General features: G+C 38.2%; 5 protein-coding genes across 13 annotated transcripts; all 5 read right to left on the minus strand.

Annotated features, from left to right (window-relative positions):
* Window positions 1-936: 936 nt before the first annotated feature.
* Window positions 937-3,664, minus strand: LOC104818335 (SNAP25 homologous protein SNAP33). The gene is made up of 6 exons (XM_010547881.2): window positions 3,504-3,664; window positions 2,086-2,661; window positions 1,823-1,916; window positions 1,610-1,740; window positions 1,358-1,455; window positions 937-1,247 (listed from the first exon to the last, which is right to left on the minus strand). The coding sequence occupies exons 2-6, from the start codon at window positions 2,578-2,580 to the stop codon at window positions 1,148-1,150; spliced, it is 918 nt and encodes a 305-aa protein (XP_010546183.1). The 5' UTR covers window positions 2,581-2,661; window positions 3,504-3,664; the 3' UTR covers window positions 937-1,147.
* A 798-nt stretch (window positions 3,665-4,462) lies between these two features.
* Window positions 4,463-7,310, minus strand: LOC104818336 (major antigen). Its single transcript, XM_010547882.2, has 8 exons — window positions 7,226-7,310; window positions 6,569-6,693; window positions 6,365-6,424; window positions 6,171-6,273; window positions 5,488-6,085; window positions 5,288-5,408; window positions 5,008-5,175; window positions 4,463-4,900 (listed from the first exon to the last, which is right to left on the minus strand). The coding sequence occupies exons 2-8, from the start codon at window positions 6,665-6,667 to the stop codon at window positions 4,844-4,846; spliced, it is 1,206 nt and encodes a 401-aa protein (XP_010546184.1). The 5' UTR covers window positions 6,668-6,693; window positions 7,226-7,310; the 3' UTR covers window positions 4,463-4,843.
* Window positions 7,311-8,767: 1,457 nt separating this feature from the next.
* LOC104818337 lies at window positions 8,768-14,133 on the minus strand. Of its 8 annotated transcripts, none has more exons than XM_010547890.2 (11): window positions 13,799-14,129; window positions 12,906-13,426; window positions 12,097-12,558; window positions 11,645-11,934; window positions 11,345-11,582; window positions 10,802-10,995; window positions 9,850-9,985; window positions 9,696-9,767; window positions 9,439-9,534; window positions 9,185-9,351; window positions 8,768-9,099 (listed from the first exon to the last, which is right to left on the minus strand). In XM_010547890.2, the coding sequence occupies exons 1-11, from the start codon at window positions 14,022-14,024 to the stop codon at window positions 8,985-8,987; spliced, it is 2,517 nt and encodes an 838-aa protein (XP_010546192.1). In that variant the 5' UTR covers window positions 14,025-14,129; the 3' UTR covers window positions 8,768-8,984. The 8 variants fall into 8 exon arrangements, with proteins under 8 accessions (XP_010546192.1, XP_010546191.1, XP_010546189.1 ...); XM_010547889.2 differs by having other exon boundaries at window positions 13,772-14,129; XM_010547887.2 differs by having other exon boundaries at window positions 11,345-11,573; window positions 12,906-13,480; window positions 13,772-14,128.
* Window positions 14,134-17,617: 3,484 nt separating this feature from the next.
* On the minus strand, window positions 17,618-19,755 carry LOC104818515 (meiosis arrest female protein 1). Its single transcript, XM_010548129.1, has 5 exons — window positions 19,447-19,755; window positions 18,918-19,197; window positions 18,626-18,870; window positions 18,162-18,260; window positions 17,618-18,079 (listed from the first exon to the last, which is right to left on the minus strand). The coding sequence occupies exons 1-5, from the start codon at window positions 19,753-19,755 to the stop codon at window positions 17,618-17,620; spliced, it is 1,395 nt and encodes a 464-aa protein (XP_010546431.1).
* Window positions 19,756-20,346: 591 nt separating this feature from the next.
* On the minus strand, window positions 20,347-23,614 carry LOC104818338 (UDP-glucose 6-dehydrogenase 1-like). Of its 2 annotated transcripts, XM_010547893.1 has the most exons (4): window positions 23,569-23,614; window positions 22,492-22,888; window positions 20,949-22,062; window positions 20,347-20,516 (listed from the first exon to the last, which is right to left on the minus strand). In XM_010547893.1, the coding sequence occupies exons 2-3, from the start codon at window positions 22,850-22,852 to the stop codon at window positions 20,969-20,971; spliced, it is 1,455 nt and encodes a 484-aa protein (XP_010546195.1). In that variant the 5' UTR covers window positions 22,853-22,888; window positions 23,569-23,614; the 3' UTR covers window positions 20,347-20,516; window positions 20,949-20,968. The 2 variants fall into 2 exon arrangements, with proteins under 2 accessions (XP_010546195.1, XP_010546194.1); XM_010547892.1 differs by lacking the exon at window positions 20,347-20,516 and having other exon boundaries at window positions 20,779-22,062.
* Window positions 23,615-24,623: the final 1,009 nt, after the last annotated feature.

Consider the following 24,623-nt stretch of genomic DNA (forward strand, 5'->3'; position numbering starts at 1 on the left):
AGAAGAAAAAAACGGAGAAGAAGATGTAGACAAACCTACCGTTTCTAATGGGAGATCTTTCTCCGACGATGAAGGTGATGAACCGGCCTGAGACGCAGATGAAGACGAAGCAGAAGGCACATGTGTTTTTGGATCCATGGGTGTTTGATTTTTCACACAAATCAGTAGAGAGATATCGAAATTGCAAGAAAAATGGGTTCAATTTTCTGAAAATCTCGAAACAGAAATCGCGCAAGAGAGAGAGAGAGTTTTCGAAATGCTGCAAGAGAGAGAGAACTGCACGGAGAGAGAGAGGGGACTGCACGGAGAGGGAGTTTACCGAGGAAGAGAGAGAGCGTTTTTTTAATTTGAATAAGTTGGATATTTTTTAATCAAAAAGTAATGGTCCTTTTGGTCTTTCGTTTAAAATTCAGGGATATATATGTCTTCACCCCATTTCAGATTTTATTGTTTTTGGATTTATTTTTTGAAGGGTACTCCATGAAGTAAGGATAGCATTTTAAGGGCATTTTTGTTATATCCCCTTCGGACGCGGTGACTAGTTAAATCTCCAGATCGAGAGCAGTGTTTGTATATGAATCATATAAATCCTCAAATGGAGTTACCTCCTACCCAAATTTGACCACTCGCCCATGATTTATTTGGTATGTTAAAAATTGGTGTGTGAGTGGGTCGAATCATTGACCCTTAACCATCTCTATGTCCCGGGCCTAAGGAAATGGAGATAGCTTTTCCTATATATCTCACGTTTAGTTTAATCTGTAAACTGTTCGCTTATTTCCTTCCACTTCCACTTCTAAAATTACCTTTTTGGATATATTTGCAATGCAAAATAATCTCCAATGATGTCTACAATTGTGAAGATATTCATGAAGATTTTGGGATTATTAAGGCCCAATACGTTAACCAGGGTATGTTGTTGCATGGATTGGCGAATGTTCATGAAGAATCCTTCTCATGCTATTAGACAAGAGCCAAACGCAGGTGTCTGTGAGGCTCCTGAGATTACGTTCACAACATTTTCAGACAGATAAAAGGAAAAGCACAGAGAATCTGAACAACAGAGAGAACCCAAAGAGCGAGAGACAGTCACAGACAGAACAAACGAAGTGAAGAGCAAGAGCTCGGCAAGAACTCGATGACCATTCTACTTCCCGAGCAAGCGTCGGCCTCGTTGGTTTGATTGCTTCACTCGGAAATTCAGCTCATCCACGTCGTCTTGAAGATTATCCAGTCCCTTGTTTTGCCTGTTCAAAAAAAGAAAACAAGTTTTTTTTTCTCTCTTCAGCAAAATGAAATGTGGAAACCTTGTGAATGGATATGGAGGAATCGAAGAGAACATTTTAACGAGATAAACCTTTCGATTTCAGATCCCATATCAACAGCCATGTTCTTCAGATCACCAAGCAGATCACTCAGGTCAGAAAGCGCATCATCTTGCTTTGCTTTCTCCACCTGTCAATGTTTATATACAAGCCCGAGAAATCGTTCAATCGAAGAAGCCAACTTTCAGGATCCATAGAACCCTAAGTTCTATCAATTTACAATGCTGACAGAGTAAGGAGTATTCTTCTTGAAGGGAAAAGAAGTAGAGGAGAGAAATCAATACCTCTACTTTCTGGTAGGCATCGGTTGGTTCGGGAAGAGGAGAACGGGTTCTTGATTGCGCCTTGGGCGGAGCGTTCAATCCAAGCTTTTCCCTCTGCTCTATGTGGTTAGCTCTTCTCTTTGGCGAATCATCTATTCATAACATTGGAATGTGCATCCGTAAAATAACACATATGAGATGGGTTTTAGGAGTTTTTTCCGTTAAGGATCAAACCTCTAGTTACAATGGGGCCGGTTATGGGGCGAGTCTTCTTTGGCTTCCAAGTCCTTGAAAACATGCCTCCGAGGCTTCCAAGAAGCTTTTCGCCCTGAAAACATGGGTTAACAAGTTGAGTTCATAGTTGTGAAAAAAGATAGGATTCATATATTAATCACATGCTTAATATCTGAGAAGTCGGATCTTATTGAAATCCTCATTCTCCTATCTTTCAGGTTAATGCCATCAATTTCGGAACAGCAAGTGAACAATGGGTTTACCCGACTCAGATCATGATCAATCTCAACAGCCTTGTGGTGTGTCCTTGTGATCTGTTCACCCTGCTCGTGTAACATGACCAAAGTTCTTGTAGCATCTGACCTTATGTCTTCAGCTATCCTCAGACACCCATTTACAGTTTTCGTCGTCTCCTCGGCCTTGTACACAGCATAGTTCTTGAGCTCCTGAACCGACTGGTTTTCCACGCCTCCCGAATCACAGAAATCGGTCTTGTACATGTTCTTGGCATCCCGAGTTAACGGATTCTTCGACGGAGCGTGTTCTGTCTCAACCTGCTCGTCGTCAAAAGGGTTTGTGCCGAAACTCGTTGCGGCTAGAGAGGGGTCAGAGGAAGTCCTCTTCGAGGGTTTTAGGGTTTGTCTATTGTCGAACTCATCATCCGAATCGAAAGGGTTTGCTTTGGAAGACGGGGCGAATCCAGGATCAACTGACTTGTGCTTAGGAATCCTTGCAGGAGATTTCTTCAATCCAAACATGATTTCAGAATATTACTACAGAACTCAGTTGCTTCAGACAAATGATTCTGTTCCAGGAACTGCTATTGAAGAAATCTTTTCCTGCAGAAACACACAAAATTCATCAAGATGCCTGAGATTTTAAGATTTAAGATACAGACAGAACTTTAAAGTTCATCAAATACTGGAGAGATAACAGAGAGGTTAAGCAAAGGGAGGCAGAGATTTGAAGCCTAAGATCCTAAGATTCGACTTTAAGATTGGTCTAAACGATTCGAGAACTCGGTGCAAATACAATTGATTATCGCAAAAAAATGAAATAAAATTGAATTTTTCCAATCGAAAATCGTATCGTAGGATCCTACAAAAGCACAGATTTCAAGCCTAATTGGAGAAAATGGATCGGGGAACAAAATCGAATGAATCTCGGATTTTGGATACACGAACTGGTGAAAGAAGAAGGGGTAGTGAGTGTTATATCTCCTGACGATCGACGCTATTATGTAGGGATTTTTTTTTTTCTGATTTTCTGAGAAAGAAATCGTGATAGCAGGAGAGAAGTTGGAGACTCCGCTGCATTTTCTCGGCAGCCAAACAGAAAATTTTAAATTGTTTAGCACGAAAGAAACATGGAAAAGGGTGAAAAGAGGCATAATCCCTGTGAAGATCCCAACAACGAAAACCCCCAAAAAATTCTCAGAAAGGGTAGCTACTTTCTCGCGTTTTCTCTGCATCCAAACAACAAAACGAAGTCCAGATAACGGGAGAGAGAAAAGAACCGACCGAGCGAGAGAGAGCATCATCAAATGAAGAGAGAAAAAAACAAAAATTCTTCAGACAAATCAAATACGGGAATCGTCAAGAAACTTACTCAACGAGAACAAAACGAACAGAAAAACAAACCCTAGGAAAGAAAGTGGATCGGATCGGATCGGATCGCATACCTGGAAAGGACGAACTGAAAACCCAGAAACAAAGATTGGGCTTTTAAGGAAATTCAGAAGACAAGACGAAGGATCAAAGGAGAAGAATATAACGCGGCGAAGACTCGGCAACAAAGTTCAAGTCTTTGGGCATGAAGAAGAAGAAACTGGTGAGAAAAGATCTACAGGAACTTAATTCAAATATCAACGGGTTGGATTTTTTTTTTTAATTTTTCTTTATTTTGTCATTTTTTTAAATTTTATTTACATATTATGATTTTTTAATTTCATGAGCCATTCTCTTTTGACTTTTTGGATTGAGCGTCTGCCCTGCCCCATTAGAAAGTTCTTCGTTGAACATGTCAATAGAATATACTAAAAGCCCAATGAATGGTCATGATATTTTGTTATCATTTTTTTTTTGTAAAGATATGTTGTTATTATTTTCTTGATTATTTTTGAAACTTTTTCTTATATAAGTTCAAAAACAATGAAGATTTAAAAGTTTTGGAAACTGTTATTCTCTGTGTACTTTTAATATTTGATAGATTGGCATTAAATTTTTTATAAAACTTACAAATCACAAAAATACAAAAAGAAAACCTTAAACATTTAGTGAAAATAAATATATGCAATATAAGAAAATAAATTTCTATATAAAAAATTTTGAAGAAGAAAAACAGTAATATGGTAAAAAAAATATCCAAAATTAAAAAAGATTCTGACTTTTAGATGAAGAATTTATCAATAAATCCAAGTGCGTTACCCAATTGGATTAGGTTAAGACAACACATCTACACACGTAATCCACTAATTTTCCTTGATCCGTTCATGAAGACATCCCCTCTTGGAAAGACTTTTTTGTCTTGTTTTTTTTTTCTTTGTTAATTTGGCCATGAGGTCCTTATTTATTTATTGTTTTAAAGAAAGCCCGTTAAGGTTTTATGTGCACACTATTTGAAGGGTTCAAAAGAAAGACAAAAAGAACAATGGATAAATTAATTAGAAGACGATGTACACAAGGAATGATAGCATATCTTCACAAAAGGTCAAACCTTTTGGTTCTTTATATGGATCTATGCCTTTCTACAACTCACAATGGAAACATCTCTTCCACATGAATCATGACAAAATCTTGTATCTACCCTTTAACTGGCTGACTTGCTCTAATGAAACATTTGAGTTTCAAGTGAATTCAACATCCAAACCCACAGACCTTTTTGGTGTTTGGTTGCAGTTGCTCTGTTATATCTAACCATCCAGTGTTTTCAGCCAAGCTACTGACAATGTGGATGATACATGACATAGAGTGAAGACTATGTATTTCCCATTGGTTGGAGATAGGGCAGAGGGGGTGAAAATTACACGCCAGGGAGAGAGATCATGCTTGCCATGGATGTGTTCTTCTCTTTCTTGATCTTGACAATGGGGAAAACAATTACGTAGAGATGATGGTTAGGGTCAGTTGAGATTTAGAAAGAGAGTCCTCCTCTTGGTATTGCAGGAAAAAAGAAAGTGAAAGTACCTGTGCCTCTAGCTCGCCTATTCTCTGTAATGAAGCTTGTTCAATGGATGCACGTCGCCTGCATTCTTCCTCGAGCAAGCATGTCATTTTATACCTTAATTCAGCCATTTCTTGCGCAAGATCCTCTGCTTCTTCCTTGGCCTTCAGTTTCTCATCTCTCAGTTCATCCTGGGTGAAAGACCAGTAGGTAGTAAAAATCTCAAAATTCATCTCGGACAGAAGTAGTTCTTCGATAAACCGAAAAAAGGTTCATATAATTCCTCAAAATTTCTGCAGATACCTTGAGGTGCTTAATGAGATTTTCATATTGGTTTATCTGCTTTGACATACACTCCACCTTCTCGGACAAATTCACATCCCGTGAAACTTGTAGCTTCTCGATGATCGCATCAAAACATTCTCTGTGACACATAATTAGGAGCTATCAGAAGATGAAAACAGCTAGATTTAATATGTTAAACAAGTCGAAGCTGGATTTACCTCAATTCTTTGGCTAGCGGAAGCTCGTGGCCAAATTCAGCGAAGAAAAACTCTGCTTTTATAGGCAGTTTTTCCTCACTTCCAACCCATTTTTTAACACTTCGGCAAAATTCTGCGACATTCCTTTGAGTAGCATCACATCTCTCTCTCAGCGTCTTGTTTAGCTTCTCTAAGCACCCAATATTCTCTTGTGCCTCTTGAGATTGAAGCCGAAGCTCCTCAATTATTTCCCTTAGTTGATCTTTTTCGTGAACGCTTTCTTCTTGAATTTTCTTGGCATCAGAGAGTGCATGCTCCAAAGCTATCATATCAAGCTTCATGCTTTCGATTTCACATTGTGACTCTAATGTTAATGATGAGATGGATTCCTCGAGTTTCTCTACTGAATATGCTGAGTATTGTAGTTCTGTTTCTTTGCTCCCAAGTTCTTGCAACAACAAAAAATGCTCGGATTCTGACTTAAACAACTCCTCCCTCAAACTGTTAACTTCTTCTTCTAAATGCCCAGATTCTGCTAACTTGACTTCAAGACTGTGGACATGTTCTGAAAGATAATCTACTTCCTTATTTCTCAAACTCAACTGATCTTGCAAATAATCTGCAAAGCAAAGCCTAAGAAGACGTAAGCTCGCAAGACATTGGTTCAGGAAAATCTCCAGCAATAAATTTGAAGAGCCAATTACCAATTTCCTGATAACAGTTCACCAACTCTTTCTCCAATGTCTGAATTCTTCCCTTATCTTCTAAACGAGATTCTGACAATGACTTCGCATGTAGTTCCAGCCTCTGTGGTGAAAACAGGATTAGTGCCAGAAAATTCAACATAGAGAATCACAACATAATTGCAAAGATTAACTAAAAACAGGAAGAATACTACTCTGACGAGCTCCACACTCTCGGACTGTGATTCTCTTAGCATCTCCTTCTCTCTTCTCAGCTGAAATTACAAATAAAGACAATAGAATGCAAAGCCAAATCCTGAAACCATTAGCCTCAAAGTATGAACAGCTTTAAAATGAAAATCACTGTTGAAAACTTTCGGTTTACGAAAATTCAAACACACGGGGAATGAAAATTTCACCTCTCTGCATCTTGTCCCGATCTGTACAAGTTCATCAACATCGAATGCACTATCACTATCACTTCTGGAGGTCCTGCCCGAGCTACTACTACTCGACATTTTTACGATAAAGCTATGTCGAAGAACTGCCAAGGTAGTGATTCATCAGCAACTGGAACATATGAAGATTACAGAAACTAGATAACCATAAAGATTTCAACTTCATAAATACTCATGAAAATATCTTGGAGATCACACAATAAAACCAAACAAACGGACACAAGAACGCAGACATCGGTTCGATTTTGAATTTCGGGGGAAAAACATTTGCTCAATCAGACGAAAATCACAAAGATGTGATGTATATAAAATTACTCAGACCCGTATCAACCTGGACCCAGTTCATCAACAAAGGATGAAATTGCAATAAAAAGAATTTTGACGAGGGCTTATTGAAATGGTAACAAAGGGCATAAAGCTCAAATCAAAACTCGAAATTCTTCGATGGAATTGAACTGAAAAAATGGAAGCAGAGGAGAAACTGGACGAACTCAACCTACAGACGCATATACATACATACACACACACACACACATTAGCGTATACACGGGTGAGTATTCACACGAACATGAGCACAAAAAAAAAAGGGTCAGACTTCGGGGAGCAATCAATCACTACCCAGAAACTTTCGACGATGAATTTGATGGAAGCAAGGACCAAAGCTTTCTATGGAGGTTTTGATCCTAATTCCTCTCTTTCGGTTGTGATCGAAAACGATGAAACAGCTAGACATTGTCGCTAGGTTTATTTTAAACAATAACCGGGTCGGGTCGGGTCGGGTGCAACCAAAATTATTGGAATTAACATTATTTAGAAAAACTATTGAGAATGCTTCATTTTATTTATTAATTAGGCATGAATTACATTCATCTGTTGTCTTATATTATTATTATTATTATTATAGTGAGTTTCGCGCAATTAGAATTCCAGACTTTGGGACAGTTTTTGCTAATATCTAAAATAGATGGGTGAAGAAGGAGGAGCACGTCAGGCTAGGGTTGGGCGTTTCGGTTCGTATATTTGGAATCGAACCGAACCGAAAAAACGATACCTTTTTTTATCTGAACTGTTCTAAATTTTCGAAAGGTATTATTTTTAGAGAATCGAATTTTCCGAAACCGAACCGAACATAATATAAAAACCGACCTATTTTTGTAAAACCGAAAAAACCGAACCGATGTATTTTCATACCGAACCCGAACTATTTTTCGAAACACCCACCCTACCTCAGGGAGCTTGATGGACACTAATGCAGCAGAAAAAAAGGAATAAAGAGGGGAAGCAACAGATGATCATAACTGAAAGAGAAGAATGACAGAGAGGGAATGCCTTATAGATGTTCACGTACGTATTGGTGGGTTTGTCACAGGTGTCACATCAGCATTCTGTTGCTAGATATGTAAATAATGATGTTCTTTGTTTTGGATGAGCATATGAATCTTAAAGCTTATTATGATTGGGGAGGTTAACAGAGGATGATGTTCTCTCTGAACCCTAGGCGTTGTTCCTCTTCCTTAGTTATATCCTTAATACAAATCAGTATTATCATCCTGTGCATTTTATTCAAATAATCCAGTTGGATCACAACAATTTCACGGATACAACCCAAAAAACAAAAGTGAATTTTTTTTTTCAATTTATACTCCACTTTTCGGACAAAAAATTCAAAAAATCCTTATCTCACGACTTTGCGATCTTTATTGCGATTAGCATATAACTAGCATACGACTAGAATAAAAATTATTTATAATCGTATGATGAATAAAACTGTTAGAAAAACATAGTTTTTTTTTTAAATTTGACAGGTGAATTTTTTTATCACCTCATTAACAAATTATACATTTGAAATCATTAACAAATTATACGTTTAGAATCATTTAAGGGTAATATGGTCTTTTACAAAATAATTTAATGTGTTATGTTTTTTTTTATGAAATTGTTCCGACCCAACCGGATCATTTGAGTAAAATGCCCTATTATACTTTCAATATTCTTAACCAAATTCTCAACACGTTTCATGGAATACTTCAAATGCGCAGTGTAAGCATGCATACATACATACATGGGCTGACCAATACACAAAGGTATGGGGTCAGTGTGACCCGTTCTACTTTATCATTCTTTTTTAATTTCGTTTTAATATTTCTAAAATTTTACATAAAATCCTTAATTGTCCTCCCTTAACTTATATTAAAATTATTAATTGCCTCCCGTTATATATGGTTCTGGGTCTGCTACTACATACACACACGAAAGATACATGCGTCCATACACACATATATACACATATATGCATATATAAGAATGAATAGTTTTTAATAGCTTACACTTCTGGAGTTCTTCTTCGCCATCTTCTCAGACATCTTTCTTGGGATATTCAACAGATCCTGCATGCACTGTCTGGCACTTGCTTGTTTTTACTTCCTAGTTCCTCCTCCAACTTCTCCACCATATTCACATCCCTTTTCTTGAAGCTTTCATCCTTACAATCACTGATGGAAACATGATTTGGCATCACTAGCAAAAAAATGAAGGATCGGTTTTATATAACACTAGTGTGTCTATGTTGGGATCTACCTCACTTCTCGGGTTGCTGGATACTTCTGTTTTTTATCAGCGAAGATAGACTCTGCACCAGGAAGCGGTCTGTCCTCGCTCTCTTCCCGATCTTCAATCGGTTCCTTGCTTTGCTTCTTCGAGCAATTGATATTCTTTTGTTCCTCTAGAGACTGACACTGGATCTCCTCAATCAACCATACAAGAAAAATACTTCGTTTAGCAGAAAACAAAATGCGAGAAGGGAAAGGAAAAAAAAAAGAATGGACACTCACCTTTGTTTCCACTCGACCCCGGCTCTGCTCTAAGCCTAAAAGCTCATTGTCAATTTCCAGTTTCAGTCTAAGAATTTCATCTGAGACTTGGATCACCTGTGAGGGAAAAACGGCGAATGACTTTGTTCAAGAGCCATGACACATACATTAGTAGGACTCGCTTAAATGAAAGGAGAGTATATAATGTTTCCCGAAATGACAACAAAGAAAAAGCAAGACACCAATAGACAGTTCTATGCAAGGCAAAAACTTATTACCTCTCTGAGCTGAAGTAACTGTTCTCGGGTGAATCCCAAGTGTTGACGACCCTCAAATTGCAAGTCTTCTCCCTACAAAACAAAACAAAAGAAATTGAAGTTAAAGAACAGTATGGGACTTTGGCCATATTCAGCATAAGTGAGACTAAACCACCTTGTACAAGTCAGAAGCCCTGATTGCATCAGCTTCAGCTCCACCTTCAATAGACTTCTGTTCTTTTCTTTCCACTTCCAACTTGAGATACTCATCTCTGGGCTCAACAGTTGCATCAGCGTATTCTTTGTCATTGCTACAAAGGATGATGCTTTGGTTTGACTTCGGAATAAGGGACAAAAAAAAAAAAAAATCCTTCAACTATCTACTTATATAAAAAAATATCTTCTAATTAAAATTCATTTTAAATTTGTTATAAAAAACCATCAAATATTAATTTTAATTGAAAAAAATAATAATCATCTATATAAATTATTAAAAAAATATTCTATTTTAAATTTATTATAAAAATCGATAAAATTTGAATAGAAAAACATATATAAATTATACAATTCCAAATATCACAATGGAAACATAATATTTACTTAAACTTATGGTATTGTAATATTAAAAATTTATATAAATATTTATAAACATCGATCTTTATATTTTAAACTGAGTATATTTTATTAGATGTAAATATCATACTTAAAATTTTGCCATATATTAATTTATACAATATTATATATACAAAATTATGTAATATTGTAAATTTATTCAATATTATATGTACAAAATACCATATTTTTATTTCAATTTAGAAAATATATGTTATCTCTTATTTTACAGCCAATAAAATAAATTTTATCAATTTTTATAATAAATTTAAAATAGAATATTTTTTGAATAATTTATATAGATGATGATGTTTGTCAATTCAAATTAATATTTGATGGTTTTTATAACAAATTTAAAATTAAAGATTGTTTATATAATATTTTTTGTTCAAAATTAATAATTTTTTATAACGAATTTTAAATATAAGCTTTGTTTAGAACAAGGAGGACACTTGAAGGGGCTTTTTTTTGGTCTGTCCCTTAAAATAATGAATGAAGCACAACCTAGAATTTACCTCACTTCGTTGACTGCTGGAAACTCGCAGCTCGGTTCGTCGTAGAAACTCTCAGCAATTGGAGGCAGTTTGTTGTCACGGGCAAGCCGTTCTTCAACACTTGATGGAATCTCTTGCATCTCCTTGATGGATTCTCTTGGCTCATGTTTTTCTCCAAAGCTTCCTTCTTGAAATTTCTTAGCACCAAAGAGTTCCTGGCATGAGCGGAATGAGGGGGGCATGTGACCCCATTTGTTTAAGTGAAAAAAAAATTACAAAATTTTAAATAAATTGGTTAAAGTCCCACATGGTAATGTTACATATCCTATAGGAAAATTAAGTTTGACCCCTATTCTAATTTTTTATGGGTCCAAATGGCACTCTATATTCAGGCTATTAGTTTCATGTTGTAGGGGATGGTATACACCCTCCAGTTTCACAATGAAAATAGTTTTTCCAAGTTGAAAACACTTCTGATCAATTTTTACCAAAAATCAACATTTTCTGAAGACAAAAAACAGAACTGAACTTTTTTTCCCAAAAACACAAAAGTTATGAACTTGCCTCTCCTTGTTGCTTCTCCACATTTGCAGCATGCCTCTGACCTTTAAGATGGGAATCAAACACAATTTGGTTATCGCAAACCACCTTGCACAAGCCACAAACCCTAAGTGCATCAGCTTCAGCTCCACCTTCAATAAACTTCTTTTTCTTTCTCTCCACTTCCTCATCCACACACTCAGCTAGCGCAGCAGATGCATGTCTGGGCTCCACAGTTGTATCAACATATTCTCTGTCATTGCTACAAATGAGGATGGTTTAGTATGATTTTGACATAACAAACAAGACCAACATGGAAATTACCTCACTCCTTTTACTGTGGGAAACTCGCAGCTCGGTTCAGTGTGAAAATGCTCAGCACTTGGAGGCAGCTCGTTCTCACTTGCTAGCTGTTTTTCATCACTGAGACAAAATTCCTTTGCACTAATTTCAGAGGCGGAACATCGCTCACTCAACTCGGCGTTTTGCCTCTCCAAGCAATTCATATTCTCTTTCACCTCTCCAGAATGAAACTGGATTTCCTTGATTGCTTCTCTTGGTTTATGTCTTTCTTGATTGCTTCCTTCTTCATATTTCTTAGCACCAATGAGTTCCTGCTCCAATGACATTCTATATTCAGGTTTTTCTTTTCATGTTGTTGGGGATCTAACCTTGAGGATGAGATATACCCTCCAGTTTCATGAAGAAAATTTAACATTTTATAGGTTAAAAAACGAACTTTGACCTTTCCGGAAACACAAAAGTTATCAACTTACTTCTGCTTGCTTCTTCTCCATTGCAACATGCTTACGACCCTTAAGATGAGACTCAAAGGCAGCTTGGCAAGGGCACACAACTCTGCACAAACCACAAACCCTAACTGCACCGGTATCAGGTCCACCTTCAGTCACCTTCTTCTTCTCAGTCATGTCCTTTTCAGGACGCTCGGTTGGTCCTGTAGACATTTTTTTCGCCTTGCCCAGCTTCATTTCCAAGTTCATTTGGTGCTTTTTCCCGTATATGTGATTTCCATAGCCAATCTTGCTTGTGCAGCTTATCTGGCAGATGTTGCACCACACAGGATTCACAATACTCGGTTCCTTTAAAGGTTTGTTCAAAACACCGGCCTGAGCTCCGGCAGAGGAATTAGCTGAGGAATTGGAAGGCCCTGGGCTCCCCCGTGGGGAACTGAAGCCACCAACTCCGGTATGAGCTCCTCCATGGGGTACTGAAGCAGCCTACGCAAAGAATGATGACGGTTTAATTTTTATTTCCACCTAGCGGAAATACCACAACAACAATAACAAACTGGCATAGACAATGAGAGATACATGTATCAGAAAATTAGTATATATGACCGTGGTCGCATTCTCTCTCAGAGAAGAGATTCAAAATACGATCATTATAATCAAAAGATATCCAAAATTAGCAAACAACTTGAGGTTGAATTTGATATCCCAATATGGACCATATAGCCAATTACGGCACTAAGATGGATCATGGAAAACAGAATAGCACACACGAAAGATAGTAACCAAATGACATTTCTTTTGGTTCAGAATACTAGAATCAATATTTAATTTACCTGAGCAGCTGCGTGCCTTTTACCAGATAGGTGGACGGTAAAAGATTCCAAACTGTAGCAAACAGCTTTACATAATGTGCAGGCCCTGACAAAGTCACTCGTGCCACCCTTACGTGGAAGCTTGTTCCTTTTAGTGTCCGGTTGCAATGGCTGATTTGCTGATTTAGGAATATAATCCCCGCAATTTCCACTATCACCAATCCTTCCACCTTCAGAATGTGAACCAATAGCCTGGCTGGGGAAAGCTGGATCAGAAGGAGAAAGATTTGATGTTACAAGTTCAGAAGGATGGCATCCATCAACAACAACTTGTGCAGAATCATTGCATGTGAGAGGACATCCTCCCGCAATAAGGCTTGTCCAGAGCCACACGCTCGTTGCAGCAGCGACCAATGGTGCTGACGCCTTCTGAGGTTGTGCCAAGAGAATGTTGTATCTCCTCATGCGCAACTGGTGAAGGGCATTGGAGAAGTCCCGGTCACCGGAGATGAGCATAAAATTAGCAGGTGCAGGATTGTCCACTGCCCAAAACAACATATCCACCAGAATCTTCTTGTCACTCGCATCTTTCACTCCTATCACCATTCCACAAAGCAAAATAACCCACCTAAGATTCCACACAACAGACCAAGAGAACGTGACCTAACCTAGAGAGATTCAGATCCCACTGAGGAAAGCAACACCACAGTTCGTGCATTAGCATCAAACATGGCGATACCAAAGTCAATGCCCTTCATAACAGAACGATCTAAAAGCTTCCAATTCAGAATCAAGACAGCAACCAAAAGAAACCCTAAGTAGCACATCAATTTTCACTAGAGAAGCGAAGAAATCGAACAAAGAGTGAGGGCTAAGAGAAGAATCACCGGAGGGGACGTGATTGAGTGCGACACCTGTGGAAGAGAGGGCTTGTTGGACAGAGGAAGGGATGCGATTGGTGTCGCCATAGGCGGAGATCGAGACAGGACCAGAGTAGTTCATCTTCACCAGAGCTGAGCTTATGCTCTGGGCGATTCCGTGTGCATCCCAGCCATTCGGAACCTGGCAGTTCTCAATGTCCCACCAGACCGAGGTTTTCGCCTTTCCGTACTGCAGCGACTCCGTCCCCGTAGAGCTCATCTTCCCCGCCGCAAACAGTGAGCTCCTTCACCGAACCAAGAAAGACAACGAAGCGTTGAAGACTTTGATCAATTTCCACATCAAAAGATGTATTATTTTATGTATTTATCGAAGAGACCGCGCCTCTTTTTCTTTTCCAAAGCGGGTGTAAGTACTATCAGCACTAATAATAATAATAACAATAATAAACCACAAATTTAAATACAAACAGCACATTAACGAGTATTAAATTAATTTTGTTTTTGGAAAAAAATTCGTTCCATATATTTCAGTTTTAATTTTAAAAAATAGTTTATTTTATTTTTTTCTATCGCTAGAGATTCAAGGCCTATTAATAAATTTACATATATTAAATTTATTTTTATTATAGCTTAGCCCATCTACGAAACCGATGTAGAAAGAAGCTGGAAATTTGAAAGTTGTTCATCTCCCCCACGTATTTAATCCCAGAAAGAATTGGATAAGATTTTACAAAAACAATAAAAGGAAAAGAAAATAAAGTACACAAAAAGAAACTTTACGATTTTTCTTACAGGTCAAAGTAAATGGAAAAAAGCTGTAAAATCAGAGTTTTTTTATTTATTTAACAGCTGTCGTATACATCTATTATTGAAATATATATGGATATATATATGCACACACATGTATGTATACGTATAAAATGTAACAATTAGGCTATTAGGTGTAGAGTCGTGTGCAAGGAAGGGGATTCCATGCAACTATTAGATTTAGTATAATCAAAATTTATGGGGTGGTTTTCATCAAAATCTAAAATGGCAAGGGCCAAAAAGTTAACTACTATATATATATATATATATATGTTCACGCAACGTGATCGATTTTATGTAACACCCCCTTTCATGAAGCTTTCATCCTTACAGACCATGATGAAACATGATTCGGCGCCATCACTCGCAGAAAATGAAGGATCGGTTTTATGTAACACGAGTGTGTCTATGTCGGGATTCACCTCGCTTCTCCGGGTGTTGGACACAGGACCGTCTATTAGCAGGTTCAATAGGTGCAGAGGAACAGAGCCTCTTAATTTTTGGGGCTCTACTTTTTAAAAAAATCATTCTAATTATTATTATCATTAAATATTAATAATTATAGAATTAAATATTTTAAATATAATTAGTATACAGAAAGAAAAGAAATATTAAATTTCAAAAATTAATTACATTTCAAATTATCAATATAAATTTAATTTTATTTTTAAATACATGTTACAGCAACAAAAATGCACGGGGAATGGCGATACTAAGTCAGAGCCGTCTATTAGCAGGTTCAATAGGTGCAAAGGAACAGGGCCCTTAATTTTTGGGGCCCCACATTTTAAAAAAATCTTTCTAATTATTATTATCATTAAATATTAATAATTATAGAATTAAATATTTTAAATATAATTAGTATACAAAAAGAAATAAATATTAAATTTCAAAAATTAATTACCTTTCAAATTATCAATAGAAATTCAATTTTATTTTTAGAATAAAAAATAGTTATATTTATAATAAAACCTTTAAATTTATATATAGATTTCTTTAAAAAAATTATTATTATTATCATTAATATATAAAAAATATTACAAAATTTATTTATTATCATTAAATATTTTTATAGAAATTAATAAATTTTAAAATAAAAAATAATTATTAATTGATACATTATATAAATTTATAATTTTTTATATTATTAAATAAATTTAATAATATTATTTTTAAATTATTTTATATAAATTGAACAGGGCTTCCGAAAAAGTTTGAGACGTCCCTGAACACTTCTGTTTCAGACCAGTGAAGATAGACTATGCACCTGGAAGCGGTCCTTTCTTACCTCTCTGAGCTGAAGCAACTGTTCCCGGGTGAATCGCAAGTGTTGATGACTCTACAAAACGAAACAAAAGAAATGGAAGTTAAGGGACAGTGCTTGATATACAAGCATGGGACTTTGGCCATGCTCAGCATACGTGAGACTAAACCACTTTGTACAAGTCACAAACACTAATTGCATCAGCTTCAGCTCCACCTTCGATAAACTTCTGTTTCTTTTTCTCCACTTCCAACTTGCATCAACGTATTCTTTGTCATTGCTACAAATGATGATGCTTTAGTTTGACTTTTGAAATAATGAATCAAGTACAACCTGGAATCTACCTCACTTCTTTTGACTGCCGGAAACTCGCAGCTCGGTTCCTTGTAGAAACTGTCAGCAATTGAAGGCAGTTTGTTGTCACTGGCAAGCTGTTCTTCAACACTTGGACAAAATTCATTCGCACCCAAGCAATTCATGTTCCTGCTCGAATGACATTCTACATTTAGACTCTTCATTTCATGTTGTTGGGTTTCTAATCTTGAGGACGAGATATACCTTCCAAATTTACAACGAAATTAGTTTTTTTTAAGTTGAAAATACTTATGATCCATTTTCACCAAAATTTAGCAATTTCTAGGTTAAAAAAACATTTTGAACCTTCCAGAAACGATAGAACTTATGATAGAAAGCATATTTGGATAAACAAAAGAGAAATACAAAATACCAGTTTCACAAGGAACACTACTCTCCCATCTCACACCCAATTCAAAACATAATACTCGATACCTGAACCAGCTAAGGTGGCACTACTAATCATAGCATGTACATAACAAACTTCCTCCCAAAATCCAAGATCTGCAGGTCAGACTTCTTCAAACCCCGGTGCCAATAGAGGATGATGGATATGACAAGTTTGAATGGAAGACATCGAATGACACATTTTCCCATTACTTCTCAACAAAGGCCACTTGGAGACAGCCAAGGGAAGGTTCAAATCAGGTTGATTGGTTCCACATGGTGTGGTTCACCCAAGCCACTCCTAGGAACACCTTTATCCATTGGATGGCTATGCAAAGGAGGCTGCCAACGAGGGATCGTCATCGTCTACTTAGATGGAACATGGTCCAAGAAGCGGATTGCAATTTATGCAACGAGGAGGAGGAATCGCACACACATTTGTTCTTTCATTGCTCTTATAGCTCAAGGTATGGTGAAGATTAGCGCCAAGGATATGGATGGACCTGCCTAATGATCTATTGAGTTGTAAAACCTAGTTAGGGAGTATTCCAGCGGAAGAGAAGATAGGCAGGGTATCCTCAGCAACATATTCATCCAGCAGACAATCTACGAGATTTGGAGGGAACGAAACAACCGTAAGTTCCTTAACACGCAGACTCCGGCTGAAGCTCTTGTGTCCATTTTGGACCACTCGATCAGAAATGTTCTCCTTGCTCTGCAACAACCGACAAATTCTGCAAATAATATCCTTTTGTAGAAATAGTATTCCCTAACCTTTAATCGTAATGAGTTGTCAACCATAGAAAAGAGGTGCATTGTAAGTCTCTTTCCCCTTCATGGATGTTTTGTTGTTGGTTTTTAAAGCTTGGTCGTTTCTTTCCCTTTCATGGATGTTTTGTTGTTGGTTTTTAAAGCTTGGTCGTTTGTAATGTGGATTCGGGATCCTGATCGATATACCACCAGTTTTGATTAATACAACCAAATTTTATTAAAAAAAAAACCATTCTCCCAAAACCTTGTGTGTATAACAAAAATATTCTTCAGCAATTAATGATGTCCTGCAGATGTTTCCTTGTTCCCCACGATGCTGCCTCCACGTCAGACTTCTCCCTTTTAGTCCCATCTCCTTCCTTCTGATGCTCAAATCGCTTCCTTGACCATGGCTGGCTTCTTCCTTCCCCTGTTCCTCCTGGGTGCGTTGGGAAAGGTTTATCACTTACCTCTGTTTGCGTCTTCACCATTGCAACATGTTTACGCCCCTTAAGATGAGACTCAAAAGCAGCTTGGCAAGGGCACACAACTCTGCACAAACTACAAACCCTAACTGCACCAGCATCAGGTCCACCTTCAGTCACCTTCTTCTTCCCAGTCATGTCCTTTTCAGGACGCTCAGTTGGTCCTGTAGATGTCTTTTTCGCCTTGCCCAGCTTCACTTCCAAGTTCATTTGGTGTTTTTTCCCGTGTATGTGATTTCCATAGTCAATCTTGCTTGTGCAGTTTATCTGGCAGATGTTGCACCACACAAGGATTCACAAGACTTTGTTCCTTTAAAGGTTTGGTCGAAACACCAGTCTGAGCTCTCACAGAGGAATTGGCAGAGGAATTGGAAGGCCCTGACCTCCCCTGTGGGGTACTGAAGCCACCAACACCGGCCTGAGCTCCCCCATGGGGTACTGAAGCAGCCTACACAAAAGAATGACGGCGGTTTAACTTCTATTTTCACCTAGCGGGAATTACTTTGAGTAAATAGTACCACAACAACAAGGACAAAACTGGAATAGACAATGAGAGATACACGTATCAGAAAATTAGTATATATGCATCATGGTTGTATTCTCTCTCATGGAATAGGTTCAAAATATGATCATTATAATCAAATATATCCAAAATTAGCAACAACTTGAGGTTGAATTTGATATCCCAATATGGACCATATAGCCAATAACGGCACTAAGATGGATCAAGAAAAAAGGAACCGTACACATGAAAGATAGTAACCAAATGACATTTCTTTTGGTTCAAAATACTAAAATCAATATTTAGTATACCTGAGCAGCTGAGTGCCTTTTATCAGATAGGTGGGCGGTAAAAGATTCCAAATTGTAGCAAACAGCTTTGCATAATGTGCATGCCTTGACAAAGTCACTCGTGCCATCCTTACTTGGAAGCTTGTACCTTTTAGTGTCCTGTTGTATAGGCTGATTTGCTGATTTAGGATTATAATTCCCGCAATTTCCATTATCACCGATCCTTCCACCTTCAGAATCCGAACTCATAGCCTGGCTGGGGGAAGCTGGGTCAGAAGGAGAAAGATTTGATGTTACAGTTCAGAAGGATGACATCCATCAACAACAACTTGTGAGGAGTCATTGCATGTGAGAGGATATCCTCCTACAATAAGGCTTGTCCAGAGCCACACGCTTGATGCAGCAGCGACCAATGGTGCCGACGCCTTCTGTGGTTGTGCCAAGAGAATGTTGTATCTCTTCATGCGCAACTGGTGAAAGGCATTGGAGAAGTCCCGGTCACCGCAGATGAGCATAAAATTAGCAGGTGCAGGATTTTCCAGTGCCCATAAAAACCTATCCACCAAAATCTTCTTGCCGCTCGCATCTTTCACTCATGTCACTATTCCACAAAGGAGAAGAATTCATCTTTGATTCGACATAACAAACCAAGAGAATATAACCTAACCTAGAAAGTCAGATCCAGAAAGCAAGAGGACTCACCTTTGATTCGACATAACAAACCAAGAGAACTCATCTTTCATGCATTAGCATCACCAAAGTCAGCGCCCTTCCTAACAGAACGATCTAAAAGCCTCCGATCCAGAAACAAGACAGTAGCTAAAAGAAACCCTAAGTCGCACATCAATTTTCGCCAGAGAAGCGACGAAATCGAACAAATAGCGAGGGCTGGGAGAAAAATCACCGGAGGGGACGTGATTGAGCGCGATGCCAGTGGAAGAGAGGGCTTGTTGGACAGAGGAAGGGATACGATTGGTGTCGCCATATGCGTAGAGAGAGCCAGAGTAGTTCATCTTCGCCAGAGCTAAGCTTATGTTCTGAGCGATTCCGTATGCATCCCAGCCATTCGGAACTTCACAGTTCTCAATGTCCCACCACACCGAGGTTTTGGCCGTCACGTACTGCAGTGGCTCCGCCGCCGTAGAGCTCATCTCCGCTGCCGTAAACAGTGCCTCGAAGACTTGGAAATGACGTGCGTGGTCAGCTCAGCGTTTAATGGTAAGTTGCTTACTAACCTACAAAAGGAATTTATGCTCACCCATCCGGTTGCTCTCAGGAGGAATCAGTTTTACGTGTGAATTTAAAAGATGTTCATCTCCCCACGTAATTTTATTTTTCTGACGAAAATAATCCCAAAAAGAATTGGATAAGAATTTCAAAAAAGAAACTTTATGTTTACTTACGGGCAAAGAAAATGGAAAAACTCGGAGATTTTTTATTTAACAACTGTCGTATATATCTATTATTGAAATATGTATAGAGATATATATACACATACGTATAAAATAAAGTATTGACGTACAAAATTGTCTACACGGAACGGAAGGGTATCCCATGCAACTAAAAATTTAGTACAATCAAAACCTGTGGGGTCATTTTCATCAAAATCTAAAATGGTAGGGGCCAAAAACTTTTTTTCTCTCCCCAAATACACATAGACGAAGTACCATATATATATAAATGCAATGTAAATCAAATAATAAACTTATATTTCTTTTGAAATGTTACAACTTCATGGGGGTTTTAATCTTTTTTTTTTTTTGTTACATTGATTATTGGGTTTTACACTGTTTTATTACAGAGATGATATCATCTCTTTATTCTTACCCTCTGAAAAAACAGCAAACAATAATGAGAGACAGTATAATTTTGTATCAAATAAAAAAGAAACGAAACTTCTTCCCCAAGTAACCTACGTGGGTAGCCATACGTATAAAATAAAGTATTGACGTACAAAATTGTCTACACGGAACGGAAGGGTATCCCATGCAACTAAAAATTTAGTACAATCAAAACCTGTGGGGTCATTTTCATCAAAATCTAAAATGGTAGGGGCCAAAAACTTTTTTTCTCTCCCCAAATACACATAGACGAAGTACCATATATATATAAATGCAATGTAAATCAAATAATAAACTTATATTTCTTTTGAAATGTTACAACTTCATGGGGGTTTTAATCTTTTTTTTTTTTTGTTACATTGATTATTGGGTTTTACACTGTTTTATTACAGAGATGATATCATCTCTTTATTCTTACCCTCTGAAAAAACAGCAAACAATAATGAGAGACAGTATAATTTTGTATCAAATAAAAAAGAAACGAAACTTCTTCCCCAAGTAACCTACGTGGGTAGCCCCTTTCTCAACCACCCGCCGGCAGGTCCTTCAGCCACGGATCCAATGGCTTCCCTATCGCATACACAATAAACCCTATTTTCCTCAGTTTCTCCACGTCCATCACGTTTCTCCCATCGAACACAAACGCCGGTTTCTGCATATTGGCGTAGATTTTCTCGAAATCAAGAGACTTGAACTCGTCCCACTCTGTCAGCACACAGACCCCATGAGCATCTTTTGCAGCTTCATAGGCATCTGAAACCACTCTCACTTGCTTCAGATCATCTGGGCTCATTCCACGTGGCCTCTGAGATTTGATCGGACGGTCCCAATCGATCACCTCCGCCTTCAGATCATTCATGACTTGTTCCTCCGAGACCTGAGGATCATACACCGTCAGACTCGCCTTGTCGCCCAGCAAGCCTCTGCACACGCTGATGGCGGGGCTCTCGCGAGTGTCGCCGGTGTCTTTCTTGAACGCGAAGCCAAGAACCGCAACCTTCTTCCCGGAAACCGTGTTGAACATGGAGGAAACGATCCGGTTTACGAAACGGTTTTTCTGGTAATCGTTGATCTTGATCACCTGTTTCCAGTAATCCGCGACCTGAGCCAATCCGTTGCACTCGCAGATGTAAACCAAGTTGAGGATGTCCTTCTGGAAACAAGATCCACCGAACCCGACGCTCGAGTTCAAGAACTTGGGCCCGATCCTGCTGTCTTTCCCGACAGAAAACGAGACCTGAGACACGTCAGCTCCTGTGGCTTCGCAGAGAGCAGACATGGCGTTAACGGACGAGATCCTCTGGGCCAAGAACGCGTTCGCGGCTAGCTTTGAGAGCTCGGCAGACCAGAGATTCGCCGTGATGATGTTTTCTTCGGGTACCCAATTGGCGTAAACGCTTTTAAGAGACTGGATGGCCCTCTGGCCGGCCGGAGATTCTCTGCCGCCGATGAGAACCCTGTCGGGATTTAGAAGATCTTGAATGGCGGTGCCTTCGGCGAGGAACTCTGGGTTCGAAAGGATCTGAAAGTTCTTGCCTTTGCTGTTGTGCGTCAAGATCCTCTCTATTGCTTCCGCTGTCTTAACCGGCACCGTTGACTTTTCCACCACGATCTTGTCTGCCGTCATGAGTTTAATTAAAGATTATTTTATGTTATGAAACCAATGAAAAAAAAAACAAAAAAAAATGAAAATATTTCACCTATATTTTCCTAATACTAGAAATTATACCACCTTTTTTTTGAATTAATTTACCCTAAAAATGTTTTTTTTGTTGGGTTCATCCGAAAGTGTGAATCTCTTGGTATATCCAAATCAAAATAAATGAAAATATTTCATCAAAAAAATAAATGAAAATAAAAAAAAAAAACAAAAATAAAACATCTATTTTTAATATACTATAAATTACGCCACCTTTTTAAAATCAATTTTTTTTTACGTTGGGTTCATCCCAAAATGTGAACCATTTGCAAAGTTTCTTTCTCCACTAAGCAATAATAATAATAATAATAAAATGATTTTTTTTGTCTGCGTATATATGGTCTCACCGGAGGTGGAGACGTCGGCGATCATCCTGGCGGCGCTCTCCCAGTAGGAGAGATCGGCGGCTTTTCCGGCACCGAGGCCTCGAGTCTTCGTCGGGGTATTGACGGAGACGAAGACGATGTCCGCAGCCGCCACGTGTCCCTCCACGTCGGTGCTGAAGAAGAGGTTCTTCCCTCTGCACTGCTTCACGACCTCGTCCAGCCCGGGCTCGTATATAGGGAGCGAGTCACTGTTCCAGGCGGCGATCCTACCGGCCGAGATGTCGACGACGGTGACTTGCACGTCACTGCACTTGAGCGCTATCACCGCCATTGTCGGACCTCCGACATATCCAGCCCCGATGCAGCATATCTTCATCACCATCGTTTCTTTCTTCTCCTTCTTGACAGAGCTTGATAACTGTGAAGAAATGGAGAGGACGAGAAATGCCATTGAATAAATATATACATACACCATATATATACTACACCTTAAATTAGAACTACTAATAAATATAGTCTAAATATTTAATATATTTGAACACATAATTCTAAGTCTTTGAACACATTTTCCCAGAGCACAAAATGCAAGGAACAAGTTTATGTTCCAACATGTTGTTCATTTGGTGCTTAGTTAGGGTTTTTTTTTTTTGTAACAGAAAACGATAAATGGTCTCTGAAAGTCTGCAGATCAATCGAATGTTTGAAGGGGTACCAAAGAAATGGTAAATATCCATATGGGTTTCTTGGGAAACACGTTAGGGACTCATATAGACTACGGGCCCGGATATAGAACCCCGAGTATGTCGAATCCGGACCCGAAATTCCCATATCGGGTCTTGAGGACAGGAAAACGGAGCGAGAAGGACCAAATCCCACATTAATTTCGTCGAGAATTTGGGGGGGGGGGAAGAGGATAAAAGATGGTTTCTTAGTCTGAAAGTTAGGGTTTTTTTATCAGAGAAAACGTAATCAAGATGAAGAATATGAAATCTGGAATCTATAAATGTAGCCAAGAATCCTACATATATACACACACACACACATCGTATCTTCCATGCATTAAAAACCACAAGAATGAAGGGAGATGGGTGACGGTACCTTTTCTATCGCCTCGAAGCAGAAGAGAGGTTCTGAAGGGTTTGGTGGAAACCAGAAACCAGAGGAGACATCCTTAAATAAGACATAAGACATGCCTACTTGCCCCCCTCGTCACGTGTTAATCACCGCATTACGGGATAGTTAATTATTGATTAGTTCAATTAGTTGTATTTAATATATATAATTAAAATTAAATCGAGCTTTTACTGATCAAAGCAACTTCAGATCTGGAAAAACCAGAGGAGGGAGAAAAAGCTGAAGATGGAGCGTTCAACACGTTTTCAGAGATGTGGCATCTGCTCCCCAAATGCAATAAAAAGGGAACAATTTTTTATAAAAACTCGCAAGGTTTTGCAAAATAATCTCTTGGGGTTTTCATTGACGATATAAAAATAAAAATATTTAAACAATTTGTTTCTAAATAGAATGCTAAATTTAGTTGAATAATATAGAAAAGTCAATCCTTTCTTAATACAAACGTCTTTTACACAGTGAATTACATATTAGGTTTATCGTGTGGACCGACCTAATATTATATGGATATAATAAGGTATGATTCACGTATGTATTTATGGTAAAATAAAAAGGGCGAAGAGGGCGAAAAGGGGGTTGAATTTGGTCAAATCCAATGGCCTCCGCATTCGTAATATTTTTGTGGGCAAATGGCAAGAGACCCACTTCCGTTGCCATATTTTCTGACATACAGTTTCTCTTCTTCTGTCTTCTTGTTCCAAAACAAATAGCTTCGACTTTTCTTGTTTTATGTTTTTTTTACATTTTCCCTAAAATAAATAGATGTATATAAATGTGTAAATGCCCTTATGAACGAAAGGATGTAGTAATTTTATGGTTAGGAGTTCGAATATTGAGGTACATTTTTCTTGTTATAATTTTTTTTTTGTAACGGTGGGAAACCCATCACCACAATACTTCGGGCCGGACACCGGCCGATCTCGAGGGTCGGACAACATCTCGAACAGTAAACACCGGCTCCGTGCAATATTCTTGTTAGAATTTTTTTTATATCTATATAACTATGTATAATGGTTCCAGTG

Source organism: Tarenaya hassleriana, unplaced genomic scaffold (genome assembly GCF_000463585.1).
Source record: "Tarenaya hassleriana unplaced genomic scaffold, ASM46358v1 Cleome29, whole genome shotgun sequence".
Taxonomy (NCBI): domain Eukaryota; kingdom Viridiplantae; phylum Streptophyta; class Magnoliopsida; order Brassicales; family Cleomaceae; genus Tarenaya; species Tarenaya hassleriana.